This window comes from Colias croceus, chromosome 29, assembly GCF_905220415.1.
Source record: "Colias croceus chromosome 29, ilColCroc2.1".
In the NCBI taxonomy this organism is placed as follows: Eukaryota; Metazoa; Arthropoda; class Insecta; order Lepidoptera; family Pieridae; genus Colias; species Colias croceus.
The window spans coordinates 4,980,021-5,003,493 of record NC_059565.1 but is presented as its reverse complement, the minus strand read 5'-3'; the positions used below and the strand labels follow the sequence as shown (position 1 = coordinate 5,003,493).

Here is a 23,473-nt window from a genome sequence, read left to right as displayed (position 1 = left end):
GTGATAATATATTATAGCCTAAAGCCTTCCTCGACAAATTGGCTATCGAACATCGAAAGAATTTTTCAAATCAGACCTATAATTCCTGAAATAAGCGCGTTCAAACAAACGATAAAACCTTTATAATATTAGTATAGAATTACATAGTAAATACATTATGGTACATAACTACATAGTACCATGTTCATGTGAAAATTGAAAATGCCATAAAAATATGTCAGAACTATCTAATAAAGACCTTTCTTATATAAATAGAGAGACGTAATTATTATTGAAGTTCTTTATCAGGGTCGGAAAAAAATTTAGTGTAACATTTTTTCGTTACGCGTGACATTTTTCCGTTACGCGCCATCTTTTTCTTATCCCTACCACGCGTGATTCGACTTATTTCTGTAAAGATGCATATAGTAAATTATTTTTTGAAAAATAAGGTCATAAGGAAGTTTCTCTTCTTACGTGTGTATACGCACACATTTTTTGTTCAACACATTTTTTTATTTTTTATTTTTGTTTAACTATTGTTCTATTGATACAAAACAACGATAAAGCCAGTGCACACTATTAAATAATTTAAAACGTATTTCTCAAGATATAACTTCAAGCATTGTGAAAGTTAGATCACGTAGGCATACGTGTGACATGTGTTGAATACTTATATCTCTCACGTCTTCACTGATAACTTAAGTTAAGACTAAGTTACTTAAAACGACCTAGATTAGGCTTTTGATATTGTATAATTGTAAACTCAAAAAAAGAGTGTGTGTACTTATGTACACGCGTTAGAAGTTATAATTCTTTGGCGTATAGAAAAAAAAATACTAGAATATACAACTTGAACATAGTTATCAATTTTCATACCACCTAGAACTAACTTCATGCTGTTAAATTTAGGTGTCAGTGTGCGCGCGCATCGTAAAAATTCACTCTCATCATTTTTCTCCATCGCGCCAAAAGAAATATAACTTCAAAAATACTAGCGGTCCGCCCCGGCTTCGCCCGTGGCACATATTTCGCAATAAATGTTAGCCTATGTTCTTTCTCAGGGTCTAAAGATTGTCCGTGCCAAATTTCATTAAAATCAGTTGAGAGGTTTATGCGTGAAAACCATACATACATACATAATTACAAACTTCTCTTCTTTATAATATTAGTATAGAAGACTTCTTCTATACGCGCTTTTAAATCGTCAAAATGTATAATTTAATATTTACAATTATATTTTTTTAATGGTAGAACTTTTTAAATCGGTTCAGTAGTTTCGGAGCCTATTCAATTCAAACAAACAATGAAATCTTGTTTTTTAGAATAGATACTAGCTGTGCTCCGCGGTTTTACGCACGTAGCTCCGCTCTTGTTGGTCTTAGCGTGATGATATTATAGCGCCTTCCTCGATAAATGGGCTATCTAACAGTGAAATAATTTTTCGAATCAAGCCCGTATTTCCTGCGTTCAAACAAACAAACAAACCCTTCAGGTTTATAATATTATTATAGAGTATAGATGGACAATGGAATAAACCCAAATACTTTATATTGACGTCAAGACATAAACTCGGATATGGTCGATTATAATGTAAAAAATGTTTGCGCTTTACCAATAGCAACTCCAAGGTTTTTTATTTTTCCACTTGTAAATAATATTCTAATAATGGTTATTAAAACACGATTGGAATCTACTGTTATTGTAAATCCTATCCTATCCTACTAATATTATAAATGCGAAAGTTTTTGAGGATGGATGTACTTATGTGTAAGTATGTTTGTTACTCTTTCACGCAATTACTACTGAACCGATTACAATGAAATTTAGTACACATATAGAGGGTAACTTGGATTAACACATAGGATAGGTTTCCCGGAAATCCCACGGGAACGGGAAATATGCGGGTTTTTTTTTGAAAACGCGGTCGGAAAGTTAGTTATTTATAATCTCCCATACCGAGGCTGCTTTAAAAGCGTAAAATTATCTTAATATACATATTATTATATATTATAAACCTCGTGTCACAATGTTTGCCCTCAATGGACTCCTAAACCACTTAACCGATTATAATAAAATTCGCACACCATGTGCAGTTCGATCCAACTTGAGAGATAGGATAGTTTAAATCTCAAATCGTTTTAGAGAAAGCGGGCGAAGCCGCGGGCGGTAAGCTAGTCAAATTATAAGATTTTCTAGACATCATAATCATTATCATTTCACACCAACTTGTGAAGTTGTTCAGTAAATAGCAATTTTTACGATTTCTCATATACATGTTATAATAAGTAAATGTTTGTTTGTTTCTGTTTGAACATTGTAATAGCATGGCATGTGCTAGAAGGAGTTAAATTTAGTTGCATAGAAAATTAATCATGTGTGCTGTTTGAAAAATAAATATAAAAATGATGGATGTTACTTCCTTACTACAATAGTTACTTACTACATTTATAAAAACTAGCTGTTTCCCGCGGTTTCCCCCGCATTGCTCCTCTCCTGTTGGTCTTAGCGTGATGATATATAGCCTACAGCCTTCCTCGATAAATGGGCTATCTAACACGGAAAGAATTTTTCAAATCGGACCAGTAGTTCCCGAGATTAGCGCGTTCAAACAAACAAACAAACAATCAAACAAACTCTTCAGCTTTATAATATTAGTATAGATTTCAGAAAAATATAATGAACCTTTATTCCAGTATTCCCATTTACTTTAATAACAATAAATAGTTCTTTAAACGTATAAAATTAAAAAGGGTGTAATCGTAAAGTGTGCACACTGCACAGGTGAGTATTCCGTAATAATTGCAGGTATCTATCTAAAAATTAAACTTTAAACGCTCATTATATATGTATACTATATACTAATTCTAAAGAGAAGATTTTTTTGACTTTGTTTCGTTTTAACTCAAAAACTACACGATCGATTTTTGATGGATTTTGTAGCATTGGAAAGCTAAATCTTCTGTATAATGCCGTCTATACATTATCATTACTGCGTTTAATATAATCCATACTAATATTATAAATGCGAAAGTAACTCTGTCTGTCTGTCTGTTACTCAATCACGCCTAAACTACTGCACCAATTTGCATGAAATATGTATTTTGATACCCGAGAAAGGACATAGGCTACCTTTTATTGCGAAATAGGTACCACGGGCGAAGCCGGGGCGGACCACTAGTAATTACTAAACGCAAAATATTTGATTAAAATTTTGGCGTGAAATCCATTCAAAAGTTGATTGACAATATAATACAACTACATCAATCAAGTTTTCAAATATAAGTCACCTAGATATTATAAATATATAACTGTTGTTTATATTTTATTTATTTAGCTATTATAAACACCGTTACCTGTCTCAAGTTATTAATAGACATACAAGCTATGTCACATGGGTTTACTCGTATTTCTGTTTTTTGTTATAAGCGAAAGAGGTCAATTCAACTGTATTTTTTACAATGCTTAATCACTCCGTAGGTTATCAACCGAAGGTACCTCGAGATGATATTATCTATATTTGAATGTATATATATTTTTTGCTCTATCATGCGAACTAGTGAACCAATTTTGATGTAATTTTATTCAAAAATAGATGATATACATATCTGGGTATACGAGCAGTTACAGGCCAAGCTTGTATGTTAATAAAAATGTATCTAACTCTTCCTATTTGTATGGAAAAAAAATATTTACATGACGCCAATTGAAAAAACTCAAATTGACGTAAATATTGATTTTAACCGACTGCGTAAATAGGTGTAGTGTTGGTAAACGTACAGACAAACAAATATCATGAACTATGTCTATTTTAACTTGTTATTGACCGACGTTCTCAAAAACATGGAGGTTTCTTGATTTGTAGAGTAATTTTATTTTTATAATTCCTAATATTACAAATTCGAAAGTATGTTTGTTTGTCTGTTTTTGACGTCGCAACATCGATTTTATGATATGACCTTTTATTACGCGGGCGAAGCCGAGGGCAAAAACTTAGTTGTATAGGTTTATAATATACGTTGAAAATCATGTGTACCTACGTAATTTACTTAAATTTGTCTCTTTACAAATATTTCTCAGAAATACGTAGAGTAACATACACATTACTTTAAAAGAAAACTTTACCAAATACATATTTTTCTATACGCTTTAATATACTGTTTACTGTGTGCGTAATAATTTAAATATTACAGTAAAAAAAATCATACTTCAGTCAGTTAAATATTAAATATATAATAAAAAAATAAAACCTTGTTTTAAGCCAGTTAAAAAAATCCCACGATTTTCGCAGAACAAATTCATATAATTTGCAATTAAATTTAAAACCACGTACATAGTTACTCAACTGCAAAAGGACGTATGTGACAGAATTGTTAATCGCCGTATAGGACTCTACCTACTGCAACGTATCATACTATGGCCGTAATGTTTCAACTACGGAGTTTCTTGCCGGTTCTTCTCCATAGATACTGCTTTCCGAATCGGTGGTAAATGTTAAACTATGTTATGACAATTCAAAGTCTAATTAAATCATCTAAATAAAACAAGTCTAATTGAATATCCATTACCACATATCTATATACATATAACTAGCTTTCCGCCCGCGGCTTCGCCCGCGTTTTCAGATAAAACCCCGCATAGTTCCCTTTCCCGTGGGATTTCCGGCATAAAACCTATCCTATCTCTCAAGTTGGATCGAACTGCACATGGTGTGCGAATTTTATTATAATCGGTTAAGTGGTTTAGGAGTCCATTGAGGACAAACATTGTGACACGAGATTTATATATTATATTAGATAGATTAGATTAGAAGATAGATAGATTAGATAGATAGAAAGATAAATCTGTAGAAGGGTCAATTCTGTACATTAGAAATATTGAAAAAATAAATAGCAGGGGGTGTTACTGGATCGATACCTAGCCCAAATATGTGATTATAAAAATTTTTGTCTGTCTGTCTGTCTGTCTGTATGTATGTTCAGGCATCACGTGAAAACTAACGGTTCGATTTCGATGAAACTTATCCTTATCCTGGGCATAAAATAGGATACTTTTTATCCCGGAAAAATACGTAGAAAAAAAATCTTAATTTTTCTTAATTTTTCCGCGCGGACGGAGTCGCGGGCGGAAGCTAGTATATAATATAGTAACTTGGTACTAAGTAAGTTTATATAACTCTTTTTATTAGTAATAGATTTCCGACTGCGGCTTCGCCCGCGTTTTCAAATAAAAACACGCATAGTTCCCATTCCCGTGGGATTTCCGGGATATAACCTATTCTATGTCGTAATCCAAGTTACCCTCTATATGTGTGCTAAATTTCATTGTAATCGGTTCAGTAGTTTATGCGTGAAAACCATACATAGATACATACATAACTACAAACCTTTCCTCTTTATAATATTAGTACAGATGGCCATATAAAATCATAATTATAAATAAACTATTGTACAAAAATTAAAAATAAACATATAAATGTGGGGATGGTGTAAATAAAAAGTTTTATAGTCTTCAAGTCGTAATCGTATAATCATAAGCTTCTTTAAATCTTAGTCTTCGTTCGTAATTCGTAAATTCTTAATCAGGTTAAATCACCGGCATCATAGTCTTCGTCTGTTTTTTCTTTATTCCACCATCCCGTATCCCGGACGAGCCCCCAAATTATGTGGGGATAGTGTAAATAAAAAGCCAAAATCGCCCAATCGATTTATTTCCCAGACACCGGTTACATATCAAAAATACATTTCAACAATCCTCCATTACAAAAAACACACAGTCAAGTCATAGACAACCAAAAATCTACAGTCTACAGATAACATATCCACAGATTAAATAATAGAAAAACACAGACTAAAAATAAAACTAGTAATCATGAAATACATCTTAATATTTTATCCTATTCCCACATAAATAACATAAATCTTCTGACAAATCAACGTATTTTTTTAAGAAATTATTCACCTTTAGAGACAGTTGTTGTTTGTTGTAAAGAAAAGCTTAACCAAACTCAACAACATAACTTTAAGGAGTTAATAACCTTTTTAATTTTTTAGTTTAAAAATATTAAAAAAATGAATTATATTTTTTGTGTCTTCATTATGTTTATAAAAAAAAACTAACCGAAGAAATAATGAGCTTTTTAAAATGTTTTAAAAATGAATAACCATTTTCTGACAGTTCAAATATAATTTTTAAAAATGAATAAGTCTTTTTTATTGACACTGGCAAATAGTTATATCTTCTTGCCAAAACAGTAAAAAAAGGTATTTTTTATGTCTGTTTATAAAGAAAAGATTAACCGAAGAATTGATGAGCTTTTTTCAGACAGTTCAAAGAGAATGGGTAAGCTTTTTTGTCAGTATTTATAAGGAGAAGCTTAACCGTACTCAACGAGTAATTCAATGGGTTTATTATTATTTGTGAATAACAAAAACGTGCGTCATCATTAAACTATAAAAAGTAAAAACCCCCGGGTCTTGGGTATTACCCGGTTTCTTAATTTGATATTAAACCACAAACAACATAAAAAGCTATGTTGATTTGTATTGAAGAAATTTTAAAATTAATAGGTATGGAATAACGATAAAGTAATATTATTAACTGACCGCCGCGCCTCCTTGGTACAGTGGTTGACGCGCGAGCGTAGCACCGAGGGGTCCTGGGTTCGATTCCCGGTGGAGACGAAGAAAAAAAAATGTCTCGGTCTGGTAGGCCACAGAAGGCTGATCGCCTACTTGTCCCTAATGAAAATCAATCAGTGAAACAGATGTATAATGCATCTGCCCCTTACCCCACTAGGGGTCACTTCACATTTTTCTTACACTCGGCACAGACGCAACAAATGATTAGTATTATTAAATGCATAAAAACGCGACTACGTATTGGATAAATTATATATTATTTAACAAGTTTGTCGGCCCGGATGTTGTAGTCAATGACCTTGAATATTGACTATTTTATTTTACACTCATATAAGTCATATGTTAGTATTTCTAATATTATAAATGCGAGAGTTTGTGAGAATGGATGTATGTATGTTTCGAGGTTAATTTACATCAAACGAGCCAATGCATAATCTTACCCCACTATGTCAAATTATTTTAGTGTAAACAGGTGTAGAGCATTCTTTCGTTGTTCTTAGTGCGTTCGAAAATATTATATGCAATCTTCTAATACTGAACAACACTGTATACTTACACTAAAAAATCACAATAGCATGCTCTTGCTCTAGCTCTATGTTCGTTTGATGTAAATTTATGCACCGTTATGAAAAAATCACTGGACGGATTTGGATGAAACTTTACAGTAATAAAGGTTATACACCGGAAAAACACATGAGCCGTACACATATTAATTATCTATACAAATATTATAAAGAGGAAAGGTTTGTAATTGTAATTTGTAATTATGTATTTATGGTTTTCACGCATAAACTCCTGGACCGATTTTGATGAAATTTGGCACAGACAATCTTAGACCCTGAGTAAGAACATAGGCTACCTTTTATTGCGAAATATGTACCACGGGCGAAGCCGAGGCGGACCGCTAGTTAATAAAATAAATAATGAAATGTTATTATTTTTGATGTCGTGATAAATCTGATATAATTTAAAAACAAAAAATTTGACAGATGTGTGTATATTATGTTTTATGTTAAACTCATTACCTACTGTTCCTCAGACGTCAATTTGTAAAACATGTTAGAGCAAAAAATAAATAAAATTTATTATAAAATATAAAGATAATTGCGATTAAAGGCGCCTCTTTTTACTTATCTTATTGAACAATAAAGAAAAATGCTTAGGTATTTTAGTTTCTAATGTCATTATTTGAAATCTTCTTAATATATATAAATCTCGTGTCACAATGTTTGTCCTCAATGGACTCCTAAACCACTTAAACGATTATAATAAAATTCGCACACCATGTGCAGTTCGATCCAACTTGAGACATAGGATAGTTTAAACATGTTGGTACCACGGGCGAAGCCGGGGCGGACCGCTAGTGTATCTATAATAATATTGTTACCTATCGTGATGTTATCGTAGGTTTGACAGTTGAGGATGACAGGTTGCATATCTGTCAATTTTAAAATATAGATAACATATGAAAATTAACGTCAAAAAGTGTTAAATGGGCCATCACGTAATCTGCGAGTGAAACCGGTAATTTTATCAACTTTAATTTAAATAATTACTTAAGAAGTTAAAAAAACGCTCAAACTCATGAAATTATTGTATAACCAATCCTTGATAAGTGTACAGAGTTTGAATCAAACCTGTCCGTTTAAAGTGTGGCCAAAAGACTAAAGGAGTCGGTTACATACAAACATCCATACTAATATTATAAATGCGAAAGTAACTCTGTCTGTTTGTCTGTTACTCAATCACGCCTTAACTACTGAACCAATTTGCATGAAATTTGGTATAGAGATATTTTGATAACCGAGAAACGACATAGGCTGCTTTTTCCCCGGGAAATAGGATAGGTTTTATCCCGGAAATTCCACGGGAACGGGAACTATGCGGGTTTTTCTTTGCGCGGGCGAAGCTGCGGGTGGAATGCTAGTACATAATAAAAAAGCGTTTTAAAATTGCATTTTTCATTGAGAAATAAGGCATTAAGTTCCGAGTTTTAAAGCTTTATAAGGCAGAAGGTCAATTCGACCTATGACCATAGTATAAGGTCCTTAATTTACATATAAAGATGGTGTAGACTTATATATGAATAAGCAGCAGTGCCCTGCGGTTTTACCCGCATTACTCCGCTCCTATTGGTTTTAGCGTGATGGTATATACCCTATAGCCTTGCTCGATAAATGTGCTATCTAACAGTGAAATAATTTTTCGAATCGGAAAGGTACTTCCTGAGATTAGCGCTTTCAAACAAACAAACAAACTCTTCAGCTTTATATTCACTACATTATTATAAAACAACGCTTTTTCTGTCCATAAGTCCCTTTGTATGTTTAAATCTTTAAAACTACGGAACAGATTTTAATGCGGTTTTTTTTTAATAGATAGAGGTATTTAATAGGTGGGTTTTAGTGTATAATTTATTAGGTTTGAGACAAAGCGGGCGAAGCCGCGGGCGGTAAGCTAGTATTAGTATAGATAACTTGATTTATATAACCTTACTGTATTCAGGGCCAAGGCTTTTTGTTTATAGCAAATAACTCAATATATTTTGGCCTTTGCATTTCGTCCTACTTATAATAATTAAGCTGAAGAGTTTGTTTGTTTGAATGCGCACATCTCAGGAACTAATTAGCTTTATTTTTATTGAATAGTCTATTTATGAAGGAATCTAGTTAGGTTACTAATATTAGGAAGTAGTTAATTTATATTATAAATGTGAAAGTAAATATTATGTTCGTCTGATTCTTCTTCTTGTCTAAACTGCTTAACCGATTTGGATGTAATTTTAAACAGAGATAGTTTGATACCTGAGAAATGACATTCGATGGTTTTTATCCCGGAAAACCTACGAAAATAGGAACTATTTTTCTTTAACAACGCGGGCGAAATCACGGGCGGAAAGCTATCTATAATATAAAAATGAATCGCAAAATGTGTTGGTAAGCGCATAACTCGAGAACAACTGAACCGATTTCGTTAATTCTTTTTTTATTACATTTCTTGAAGTACGAGGATGGTTCTTATGGAGAGAAAACATAAAAATGTACCACGGTCGAAGCCGGGGCGGACCGCTAGTAGTAAATAATAATAAATAATTATTGACACAAGTAGGCTTAAAGTTCGTTGACATTTTGCCATTCATATATCGCTTTCGTTTATATTGAGGTTGATTTAACAAGTTACAACTTCCTATAACTTAAAATTCACTTGACTTATTCTTCAAGCGAAGAGTGAACGTGTACCTTCTAGGGAAGCGTGTACCATCTTAGACCACATCTCTGCAGCTTACACTGAAAAAACGTGACGGCTATAAATAAACAAGTTGCTGCTATTTACAACCGAGTAACTTGCTTCGGAGGGAGCCTGCAAAGTTTGTTGCTAAAATTATACAAGTCAACTTTGTTAACGTATGTTGGTAATATAAACCCACTAAGCTGGTCAAAAAATACGTATTAAAGGTTTGTTGCTTTTAACCTATTCACTCAGTAAATATAACTTACCTACTTACTATAGTGAATCGCGTTACTCTGTTAACAATACCCAACGTGCTCTGTTGTTTTTAGCAAAGTTGTTGCGTAAAACTAGCTAAGTAACACGATAATGTTAATCATATTTATTGGGTAGGGACAGCCAATCTACTTTGTTACTTCTACTCAATTAAAAATTTGTATACGTAGCCAAGTTACTGGGTACTGTCAATCGTGTTCATTGGTTAACTATAACTAAATATACTCTGTTCTTTCTAGTCAATTAAGATTGGTATATTTAGCCAAGTTACTTTGTATTCTTAGGCGGGTTTATTAGGTAACCATAGCTAAAATACTTTGTTGCAAGTACTAATTCAAACGACACATATTAAGCTATATATTTTCAGTATAAGCTGACCTGTGAATGTTTGTAAAACCTATACAAGGTGTAACAGAAAGGGGATATACACATCCGAACAGGGCGTGATGCACTGATGAAACTGAACAACGTTTCCCAAGGAAAATGGGTCGAAAGATGAAAAAAAAATTAAACCTCTCCATTATTTTCATCTTTTGACATTATGTTCTTTGGGAAAATTGTTCAGTTTCATCAGTAGGTACATCACGCCCTGCTTAGATGTGTAACCCCTTTCTGTTACACCCTGTATGCAATGTGAAGTCAGTCATACTGAAAATATTTACCTAGTTCGATATGTTGTCATTTGTCATTAGTGCAGGGGGCAAAATTTTGGCATGTCGGAAAAAAAGCCAATGAAACGTTCATGTAGGAAAATAACACTCATTTTACCGACACACCAAAAACTTATAAGAAACTGAAAGAAAATCATGCACATTAATGAAATTAGCTTTATTCAGTACACGATACAATCATTTCAAGTAACATACTACTTACACTTAGATACTACTACAGTACTACTTTTAAAAATAGTACACAATTCACAATGTCAAGAAACAATAACTATTTTGTGTTTTAATTTTCACAATAACAGGGTTAAATATAAATAATGAGTAAACTTTTAAGGAATGACTCACACTACGAACCTGAACAACTTTAATTAGGTCTATACCTAATCCAAAGCCAAATCCAACATCGTAAAAGAAATATCAGCTGTTTCATATACAAAAGTGGAATTATCTACTCTGCCAAAATCTACGGAACAGCTGATTTTATTTCGCGATGTTGGAGTTTGTTCTATAATGAAAGTGGTTTAGGTTTGTTTACAAAAAACAAACAACCATTATGGTAATGTAAGCAAGTTACTACATCTAAATATTGTACTTATATGTATTTATAAGTCAAAAGTTTAGGCAAAAACTATAGAATAAGTTAGGAGAATAAGTAATCTTTTTGAATTTTATTACAACCCAACAAGTAAAACCGTTATTTTAAACATTTGAATTTATTCTCATTGAAACATAATTCACATTCGTCGTCGGGAAAATGATCATAAATGCTAAAACTTAAACATTTTTTGCACCAAAAAAAAAATTAAAGTACAATAAGCTCTTTACATATTATATGGCAACTATATCCTACCTAATGTAGGTAATTTACTAAAGTAATAGGTATTTAATAAAGTAATAAGTATATGACAATATCTTGCTTGATCAGAAGTAACTTACTAATTCAAATATTTTTGGCTTGATTGTGGGGAAGCTTTCAGTGATATATTGTCCTTTGGTTTTCACAATCTTTTTCTAGCTGTAAAAAATAAAAAAAACCTAAGTAAATATTATACAAAAGTAATTAAACTAAAGCAGACAAAAAATTCAAAAAAATTGAACTCACCAGAAGATATCCTTTGGGTTTTTTAAGAGCCGCATATTCATTGTATTGAGGTATTGGAGCTATAGTTAACTATTTTGCAGCAATTAGCTTCGTCTCTGTAGAGTTTTGCCACTTTAGTTCTACGGCTGTCCATGGCTGTTTTTGAGCCCTAATAGTTTGTCTTCTGCATCTTGCTCTTCTATAATAGTTTGAATTAAAATGATGATGAAAAGTTTTTAATGTAAATTTGAATCTGCCTTGTAGGTGCTGAGGCGGCGCTTCAACAGACACGTTCGTCACTCGACTATGATTCGATAGAAATGGCTGACTTTGCGGGCTACGCAGCCAATTCCTTGTTTCATTTTTATCAAGTTACTCGGTCAAAAATAGTATTCGCTCCATTGTTAATTGCCGAGCTGTGCTTATCTCCCAATAGATAAGTTACTTGTTTGTTTTTAAGTAAGAAACACGGTTATATGCATCATAGAAAGTTATTTAATTTTAGCCAAATAATATTATGTCTAAATTTAAATGATTTACTTGTCATTCAATCATTATGTAAGCTTGTTTATTTTTAACCGAACTCTGTGTAAATAGTAGCCAACTATGGTTAAGTCTAAAATTAAATAACTTGCTTATCATTAAATAATAACGTAAGCTTGTCTATTTTGAACCTAATTCGGTAAAGGTAATATTGACCGAGTCGGTAATTTTGAAATAAATAAGTACTTTTTTAATAATAGCCAAGAATATTTAGCAATACTTGCTTGTATAATACTAGCAAAGCTTTAATGCATATTTTAAATATGTCTTAATTGAATGCAGCAGAATAATTTTTAACCGAGCTAAATTGGTACTTTGCTAAAGAAAATTTTTCTCAGTGTACCATCAGGCGAGATCGTGGTCAAGCGCTTCCCTATCATAATATAATAAAAAAAAAATGTGTGCGTGTACTAGTGTACACACGTAAGAAGTGAAACTTCTTTATGACCTTATTTTTCAAAAAATATTTTACTATATGCAACTTTACAGAAATAAATAATCACGCGTGGTAGGGATAAGAAAAAGATGGCGCGTAACGAAGAAATGTTACACTAAATGTTTTTCCAACCCCGATAAAGAAGTTTCACTTCAAAAAAGAACAAGTCAACTCAAATATTAAAAAAAATAATAATTGTAATTTGTAATCTATATTGACATAATAATACACGTAAAAATAATGAACCCTTCGGCTCCCAAACTAAGTAGTTTAATACTATGTATTACCTTATATTATATTTATCTTATATTTAACAAAGAAAATAATATAAAATATATAATATTATCATGCTTCTAAATAAGTTAAAAACAGAGAAATTTTTTTAGACGAAGATATTATAACAAATTCCAATAATAATGTACTAATTAATAAACAACACAATTAAAAATCGATTAAAACGTTTTTCTAAAGAAATATCTCGTATCTAATATAATTATTCCAGCACTATATTAATTTATCTCACTAGATCACAACATTATAATAAAAAGATTAGATAGAGCAACGGTTGGCACGGTCATCAATTGGATGGGTGAAGGTTAGCTGCTGCTGTTTAGCTTGTTTCTGTGGAACTTTTACTGTTGTGATTCCGACTCGCACTTGACCGATTTCTGTTTATTCTTATTCATCTATTACAGTAAATAAGATAAAAGTACAACAAATTGTAATAATCATTGGAATAATGTTTCATATTGGTTGAGATGGTTGTCTAATCATCTCACTACATGGCGTGCAGTGTCTTAGACACATAAAACTGAAAGAGTAGAATAAATTCGATTGCTCTGGCGGGATCACGGGTAGAAAGGTCAGACGTAGACGTAGTCCCGGACCCCGGTATAGCAGAACGTCTTCTTGATCAAATTTTGAAAAAGTAAAGTAAAAAGTAAAATTTCAAAATCGCTTCATAACGTCACGTCATGGAGTAAGGCGATTTTGGTAATTGAATCTCGCCAAATAAATTTCACTTCTGACACATGTGTTCGGCACACACGTTTTTTTTCAATTATTTATCACTTAAAAAACTTACCTCAAAAGCTTTTCCACTAACAGTTTACCCAGGAACCCAGTACCGCCAGTCAGTAAGACAGACGCGCCAGAGAAAGATTTCTCTATTTCTGACTCTCCAAAGTCCATTTCATCGACCATGTCGCTGAATGTGATGTCACTGCCCTCTTTTAGCGTCGTTACAGACATTTCTGAAACAAATAATACTTATATTAATGGATATAAGAACAATGTTGCCTGGAAGAGATCATTACTAAGTGATAAGGCCGTTCACTAAACTGTTCTTGCCTTTATTTTGTATGTTTTAGTACCTACGTCCGTTTAGTTGTGTTAAAGAGTAAATAAATAAATTAATACAACTATTTTTATAGTAATAAAAAGTGGCGGTTCTCATTTTTAATTTAGACTGATTAATGAAGGAAAACATCGTGAGGAAACCGACATGTCGAAGAATTAAAAAAAAAAAGTTCGACGACATGTGTCATCCGCCAACCCGCACTTGGCCAGCGTGGTGGATTATGGCCTGTACCCTCATAGGAGGCCCGTGTCCCAGCAGTGGGAACGTATATGGGCTGATGATGATGATGATGATGAATATTTAAATGATTTTTAACGACATTCAAAGTTAAAAATAACAAAAAAATATATTTCCATTTTGTTTTGGACAATGTAGCTGCTTGATAATAAAAAACCGGCCAAGTGCGAGTCAGCCTCGCGCACCAAATGTTCCGTACAATCATCTATACCTAATAGAAAATCACGTTTATTGTAGGTATATTGGGCAAAATACGAAAAAAACACGTTTATTGACCCACCCTAATATATATTTTTTTTTAATTTTTAGTATTTTTGGTCACAGCAGGACAATGGAAATACATCATTTGTGAAAATTTCAGCATTCTAGCTATCACGGTTTATGAGATACAGCCTGGAGACAGACAGACTGACAGACAGCGGAGGCTTAGTAATAGGTTCCCGTTTTACCCTTTGGGTACGGAACCCTAAAAATCGTGAAAATTTATTTCACCTCGCGTTTATTCAAATTTTTTTTACCGGGTCACATTTTTTCTATTTTAAATTTCATAGCTGTTAATTATTCATTAATTAGAACAATTATTCTTAACTATTAAGTGTTTACTTTTAATAAACACGAAGTAAACAACTTAATAGTTACATTCAAGAAGCTTATATCCTCTAATACACTGGAGATTGCACTATGACCATTAACTTGAAACAAGAAACTATGACATTCAATGACGTCAGTCATGTTTTTTGTCTCTTTCTGTCGAGTGACCACGCTGGTTTGTAAATTCAGGATTTTTCAAAATAGAAAAAACTAAAAATCATGGTCTATAAATAATAACGACATATATTTTTAACAGTATTTATATTATAATATTATGGTCATACTTTATAGGTAGGTACATACAATTTTAATTGGTATAGAATGATAGTTATAAATAACTTTTGGCTACAAAGCTTGGATATGAACCGATATATAGCATTAACATCCTTTGTAAATAGAGGAAAGTTGTGTTTTGCATCAGATGCTGTTTACCAAATTGTTAGCTACTCAGATCTTCTTTTTAAACGCGTTGCTTCGACGGGTCAATTTCAAGCCAGAATCATCAAAGAAAAACTGTTTATAGCAGCCTTGTACAAATTTCAGCTAACTTTACAAAGTTTATTTTTCAAAAGGTATTTTTTTCTGGGTCGTAATCCTCAGTAACCTTGATGGGCACATATATTTCTTTTTATTTTACTTTTTGGAAAGCTGAAATACGTACGTGGGCCACTCTGAAAGTTTTGCGTAACTCATAAATAAAACAATTTATGTGAGTAATATTATAGTTACTACTTTTTAAAGTATTCTCCGTTACATTTAAAACACTTTTTCATCCGTTCAAACAATTTCTGGGGACATGAGGACCATTGGTCCGAGGGTATGTTTTCTGCGTGCTGTTTGAAAGCAATCACGGCCTCTTCTGGCCACGTAAATGTCGAACCACTCATTGAATCTTAGATTTTTGGGAAACCGAAGAAATCGCATGGTGCTAGGTCAGGATTGCGTGCGGCATAGGTCACGTGCTCTATGTTTTCAGAAGCCAAAAATGACTTTGTTTTGTTCGCGGTGTGCGCCGGAGCACTGTCATGGTGCAACAAGATGCGACTTCTAGGTCGTTTTTCCCTCATTTTTTCTAAGACATTGGGCAAACAAATAGTGGTGTACGACTCGGCATTAACAGTATTTTGTTGCTCAAGTGGTATAGTGCAGAAAGAACCCGTCTTAGAGAAAAAAAAACGCAATCATTTGTTTGTCGACCCTTCTCGCCTGCCTTAATTTTGTTGGTTTGCTGTCACTTTCAAACACCCCCAAAGAATATTGGTGATTTATTTTTAGAATATAACAATATATTCATGTTTCATATCCTGTTACGATATTAAACACATCATTAGAATGTCCGTGATTGTACTTTAATAGCATTTCTTTACACCAATCTACTCGATGTCGTTTTTGTTCTGGAGTGAGTTTGTGAGCAATCCACTGACAACAAAGCTTCCTAACTTTGAAATGTTCATGTAAAATTTTCTGAGTTGGGCTCATACCAATCCCCAAATGTCCTCGAATCTCCTAATAAGTGATATGGCAATTTTCTTAAATTAGTCGTCTGACGGTAGCCATATTTTCCTCCGTGATCGCAGTTGAGGGTTGACCTTCACGAATGTCATCATGGAGAGAAACATGGCCGCGATGAAATTCAGCATATCAATGCCTTACAGTCCTCAACTAAGGTGCTTCCCTCCCAAAAGTATTTTGAAGGCGAGCAGTGCAAGCTTTCGGAGAAAGCGAACTTTTAAAATCATCAAAAATCATCGCCCTAAAATTGTTTCGCGTTAGTTCCGTTTTTGCTACGTACAACGAACTTCAACTTGAGATAAAAAAAAATTGACAAGCGCTTCCCGCCAAATTTTTTTTTCCTCAACTTATGAGACTTCATATGTTAAAAAAATATAACATTCGAAATTCAAACCTTTATGGGTGGCCAGAAACGCAAAACTTTTAGTGTGCGCTAGGTAAAACAAAAAATATGAGGTAAGTTAAAAAAGTATAAATTTCAATGTAAAAACGAACAATCTTATAACTACATGTGAGTGCAATACCGATGTCGAGTGTTGTTTCATTACTAGTAAAAATCTTGAAAATGGTGTTCTAAATTTCATCATAATATTGTTATTACAATATATTCTCTTCACTATCCATAAAAACTCGTCATCATGGTTACCTTACTTGTTAATTTTGTTTATTGAAAACTTGTTGAAAAATGATAAAGTATTAGGAAAATAACAAATTTAACATGAATGCTTTCTAAAATGATGCAAAATTTTACAATTTTTGCCATTGAAATGATTCTAAACAGGTAAATGCAGGAGTATTGAGGAATATTGTAATAACGTAAATATACACTTGCCTGTGAAATTCTATGCCAGAATTTGGTGTCCAAACACTTCTGCAATTTTGCACAATACAATGCATTCTTTATATTCGGAAAATATTCATTAAATAAGCAACAATATTAACTTAAATATTCGAAGCGACGCAATTTTTTTGACACACATGCCATATTGACAAAGTGAGAGTTGCTACAATTTTATTATGGTGACTACCCATAATCAGGGAGTATCGCTTTTTAATAATTGGTTCAGATACTTAGTTTATTTAGCATAAATAATAATTGTCTCATCCAACAATGCTTCTGAATGACGTTGTTGGCAATTTATCAACAAACTCATGTACAAAAACTAACCTTTTGCACAGAATATTACAGCATACATAGTAGCCTTGGGAAAACTTCGTATTAACAGTGGCAATACCAAGTTAGGTGTGAAAGTGATAAAAAACATGAACTGGGCAATATTTTCTTGTTACACGTCAATGTTCATACCGAAATCTCCAGTGTATTAGATATAAGCTTCTTGGTTACATTACGTTAATGGTTTCTCAATTTAGACAATATATTATGATTAATAATTAGTATTTCTTTGTAAAATGCGTCATTGTTACAAACTATATAGCTACTAGCTGTGCCCTGCGGTTTTACCCGCATTGCTCCGCTCCTGTTGGTCTTAGCGTGATGATGTATCCATACTAATATTATAAATGCGAAAGTAACTCTGTCTGTCTGTCTGTTACTCAATCACGCCTTAACTACTGAACCAATTTGCATGAAATTTGGTATAGAGATATTTTGATACCCGAGAAAGGACATAGGATAGGTTTTATCTCGGAAATCCTACGGGAACGGGTTTTTCTTTGTGAACGCGGGCGAAGCCGCGGGCGAAAAGCTAGTAGCCTATATAGCATTTCTCGATAAATGGGCTATCTAACGCTGAAATAATTTTTCAAATCGGTCCATTAGTTCTTGAGATTAGCGCGTTCAAACAAACAAACAAAATCTTTACCTTTATAACATTAGTATATTATAGTACTTACTTCCAGCAAAAATAAATGAAAATAAGGAGACTTTCGATTTGAAAAAGCGCTCTTAAATCGGTTCATCTATTTGTTAGTAACCTAAATAATTATTTCAAATCCGATATTGAAAAGATTCCTTTACTTAGGTTCTTAATTCTTATCTATATTTATACAATAAAAATAATTACTGAATTTTATAAAAAAAACTAAACCTGACCTCACATAATAAGTGGTTTAAAAATCTGGTTATTTATATTATAAATTTAAATTATTTGTGTTGGAAACCATGCCTAATTAATTTTTATCTATTAGACAATACTTATATAGAATATTTATTGGAAACCGGTTCAGGCTTAAAAGTTTAGAGGTCAAATCTGCCAAATTATTAGTTAAAATACTATTAAATAGGATACATCCTTTTTTAGATTATAACCTAGATTTTTTTAATATGAAGCAACAGAAATTATTCAAAATTAACAGTTTTAATAATCTTTAGGAAAATTGGTCTTAGCGAGATGATATATTATAGATAGCCTATTGCATTCCTCGATAAATGGGCTGTCTAACACCGAAATAAGTTTTCAAATCGGACCAGTAGTTCCTGAGATTAGCGCGTTCGAACAAACAAACTCTTCAGCTTTATAATATAGAGATATGGAGATAGAGTCAATACTCTACTTAAATAAAAATAATTACAAGACGGTTTTTGCAAATTTATTTACAAGTACTGTACAAGTGATAATTCTGCGGTAAAAACAACCGACTTCAAATTGCGCTTGCAACATTTACAAATACAGACAAAAATGCTCATAAAATAAAAACTACTGGGCCTATCCGAATAAAATTTTTATGGGACCAATTCGACACCATCCCGCATCGAACAAAAAAAGAATCACGTAAATCGTTTCAGAAACCTCGGAGTAATCGATGTACTTGTACATACATAAAAAAAAACATACCGGCCGAATTGATAACCTCCTCCTTTTTCTGAAGTCGGATAATAATTGTACTCACGTAAATATATCAAAACATGCGTCAATAATGGATTTCTGAGAACGATCGATTTTTCCATAATAATCGATTAAATTTAAAACAATGTAATGGATTTAATATTGCACGCATTCATTAAAATACGATTTATATCTGTAAGGAATGGGTTGTAAATTAAGCTAAGCAGAAGCGATACTAAGCTGGTAAAAGCAATAAATACTACAGAACTTGCCGGCTTTTCTTTGTTGAAACTGCTTTGCGAACCGGTGGTAAATATTTTGTATTTTGATTAAAAACTGCTTGTGAAGGAAATTTAGTTTTATGGATAAATGTATAATAAGTATGTTTGTAGTATATAGGTTCTATTGTATTTATATTACGTAACTACATAATTTATTGTATGAACCTATACTCTTTGAAATAATAAACTAAACATGAAATCTGAATATTTACAACATGACATTTATATTGTATATGATCAACACTTACATTCTGGCAAATAATGAAATAAATGATTCAAAAACAAACAATTATATAAAAGCCTAGCTCGCTATATGACCGGTGCCTTATAAGGGCATTGGTATAATTAATAAATCATAAGTTTACATAACAAGTTTCCAATCGATCTAATTGAGAATTTAAATCGAGATTTATTCATAATTCTGCGTCATTACTTGATAAATTATTTAAACTAGTCCTGTATCTATTGTATTGATACATTGAGTTATATGCAAATATATAGAAACAGTATAGTATATTATCTGTGATAAAAACGACAGATTTTTATTAAATAAATAAATAAATCAATCAATAAGTAAACATGGTATACATAGGTGTTAAGATACATTGTTACAGCATGTGTATTTAGTCCATTGAAATGTTACATTTTTTAGGCCTAACCTTGCATTTTTTAGAGGACGCAATTTTATTTTTTGGATGTGTAGGGGGGGGTCAATTTGAAGTTAAAACCAAGTTTGTGGGGTCGCCACCCTTGTCCCACGGCCGCTATCTTGAAAATAGCGGAAGATATGGTTTTTACGATATATCTCTTAAACTATGTATCTGATAAAAAAAATTGTTAACATTATTTGTTGCAAATTAAATTCAAATGTAACTTTTCAATGGACTAATTGTGTAGCAGTCATTCAACGGCATGCAAATCAATTAAAAACATTATTGATTCGATATACATTACATGTCTTTAATTTTATTATATTCAAATCAATTCATTTGTTATTCTTTCACATTATTATAATTAATATTTCGCAATTCATTCATATACATATTTATTACAAAAATTACATACCTACATTATTACAAAAAAAATTATGTTTATAAAGCATAAACTTGATAATTACGAGACCGTTTTGATTTCATTTATTTTTTATTTTATTTATTTAGGTTATCCAACATCAGTCACAACAATAATTTGAGCTAGGGTACATAATATAACAAAAAAAAAAGACAATTGTGACAAACATTTACAGGATAACACAACATGATTAATGAGTCAAAGTCACTATGTGGTATACAAAGCAAAAAAAATAAATAAATAAAAAATAAATAAATAAAAATTTTCACCATTTGAAAATATTGCTCTATATTACAAAAAGAAAAACTGCGAGACACAGCTAGTACAATAATCCATACTAGACCATAATAATATTATAAATGCGAAAGTAACTCTGTCTGTCTGTCTGTTACTCAATCACGCCTAAACTACTGAACCAATTTGCATGAAATTTGGTATGGAGATATTTCGATATCCGAGAAAGGACATAGGCTACCTTTTATTACGAAATATGTACCACGGGCAAAGCCGGGGCGGACCACTAGTAATATTATAAATGCGAAAGTAACTCTGTCTGTTTGTCTGTTACTCAATCACGCCTAAACTACTGAACCAATTTGCATGAAATTTGGTATGGAGATATTTTGATACCCGAGAAAGGACATAGGCTACCTTTTATTGCGAAATATGTACCACGGTCGAAGCCGGGGCGGACCGCTAGTATATTATATACTTAAAAATAATTTCCTTTTTAGAATCGTTAAAAGCATTACCTAAATCTTGAATGCGTAAACAAAATAAGTACATACACACATAGATATAGTTATTAACTTAACTTAGATACTATTAACTATTCTGTAACTTAACTTTAACTTACTATAAGATCAGTGCTTATGACGTAACTAGGTCACTCTGTAAGCCAGGCATTGCATTACTTAACTATATAGTATATAATTATACTTATAATACAATTATGTCCCAACTTTCCCTATAAATATGAAGCCAATATCTTTCTCATTATAGAATAAATTAGTTTCTACTTTTTAAACAAATTGCTGTAATTTTCTTAAAGATATTTAAATTAGATTGACCGCAAAACATTAGAAAATACTAGACTTGTAGAAAATTTCACAACTTCTAAGTTAAATTGATAATTAATATTGTATGAAAATATATTTTTTTAAACAAACACGCAATGTAATGATAAACTCATTGAATTATTGTATCACCGATCCTTGATAAGTGACAAATTTTGAATTAAATCTGTCCGTTACAAGTCAAAATCGAGTCTACAGGAGATGGTTAGGTACATAAAAACATACAGATGAAGCTAATCACTACATAGTATAAAACAAAGTCGCTTTTTCTGTCCCTTTATCCCTATGTATGCTTAAATCTTTAAAACTACGCTACGGATTTTGATGCGGTTTTTTTTAATAGATATAGTAATTCTCAAGGAAGGTTTTAGCATGGACCAATATATATCAAGTACCAATATATATTGGTCCATGGTTTTAGTATATAATTTATTAGGTTTTAGACAAAGCGAGCGAAGCCACGGGCGGAAAGCTAGTAAAATAATATAATAATTGCATTGAATACAACATCATCAGAATTAAAAAAAAAAAAACAAAAAGATTCAAGTTACAAGTTACAACCTTCTTTTGAAATCCGTTCAAAGTATGTTAAAGATTAAGTAACTACTTATAAGTATTTGTACGTATGTATGTTTTTCCTGTACTATAAAATGATGTAAGAGGTCCTTGGTAGATACATCGGCATCACAATGAATGATTATTTGTATTGGTTTGTGTTCAATCTATATACTATTACTAGCTTCCGCCCACGACTTTGTACGTGCATCCCCGTTTTTCCCCGTTCCCGCAAGAATTTCGGGAAATCCTTTCTTAGTGGACGCCTACGTTATGACATCTACCTGCATGCCAAATTTCAGCCCGATACGTCCAGTGGTTTGGGCTGTGCGTTGATAGATCACTATATCAGTCACCTTTGAGTTTTTTATATATAGATAAAGCTGAAGAGTTTGTTTGTTTGAACGCGCTAATCTCAGGAACTAACTACTCGTCAAATTTGATTTCTTTCACTGTTAGATAGCCCATTTATCGAGGAATATATATAATATATATAATATAGCCTATATTATATCATCACGCTAAGACCAACTGCAGGAGCAGAGCCACGCGGATAAAACCGCATACATAATTTTGTATGATTTTGAATTTTTAGATAGTTTATTTATTTTATTTTAATCAAAAGGGGAGAAACACAGATCACAGAAACTCTATGGGGAGAAAAGTTACCAAATTTTAAATAATTTATAGTCTATGTATAGAGATTAATATTATTAGAATAACCATAAAAACTCATCACAAACATAATATAAAATTATTTAGGGTAATAAACGCAAAAAAAATTAAGTGAAACTTTTTGAGGCGCGTTGTAAGTAAAATTTCAAGGTCGCGTCATGGCAATACCGTCACGTCACGGAGTAGGGCGACTAAAGTTATCTTAAGTATCTTTGAATCTTGCCGAAGAAGTTTCACTTCTGACACGTATGCTCGTTCCTTTTTAACTTAAGTTAGATATAAAAGCTTTTTGAGTCTAGTGACCTCAACTTAATAACTTGAATGATTACTTTGATGTACTTGAAAAAAGGTCGCGGTCATACTTTTCCGGAAATATTAAATTGTTATAATATTCTTTTAGCCGACTTGAAAAAAGCGTATGCGTGTTTTAGTCTTTTAGTGTGTATTTTATTAACCTATACCTAATTATACCTATCT

General features: G+C 32.2%; 1 protein-coding gene and 1 long non-coding RNA gene across 3 annotated transcripts in view; both read right to left on the bottom strand.

Moving 5' to 3' along the window:
* LOC123704445 (fatty acyl-CoA reductase wat-like) overlaps nucleotides 1-23,473 on the bottom strand; it is a 47,131-nt gene that overhangs the window by 15,668 nt on the left and 7,990 nt on the right. Inside the window, exons 1-2 of one of the 2 annotated variants that reach the window (XM_045652834.1) lie at nucleotides 19,348-19,425; nucleotides 13,937-14,105 (exon numbers count right to left, since the gene is read on the bottom strand). In XM_045652834.1, coding sequence (XP_045508790.1) covers nucleotides 13,937-14,103 — 167 coding nt within the window. In that variant the 5' untranslated portion in view covers nucleotides 14,104-14,105; nucleotides 19,348-19,425. Of the gene's footprint in view, nucleotides 1-13,936; nucleotides 14,106-19,347; nucleotides 19,426-23,473 lie in introns of those variants that run through there. The other variant, XM_045652833.1, reaches the window with a different exon arrangement.
* LOC123704448 lies at nucleotides 10,938-12,752 on the bottom strand. Its single transcript, XR_006753132.1, has 2 exons — nucleotides 11,895-12,752; nucleotides 10,938-11,807 (listed from the first exon to the last, which is right to left on the bottom strand). It is a non-coding gene; the product is annotated as an uncharacterized LOC123704448 (long non-coding RNA).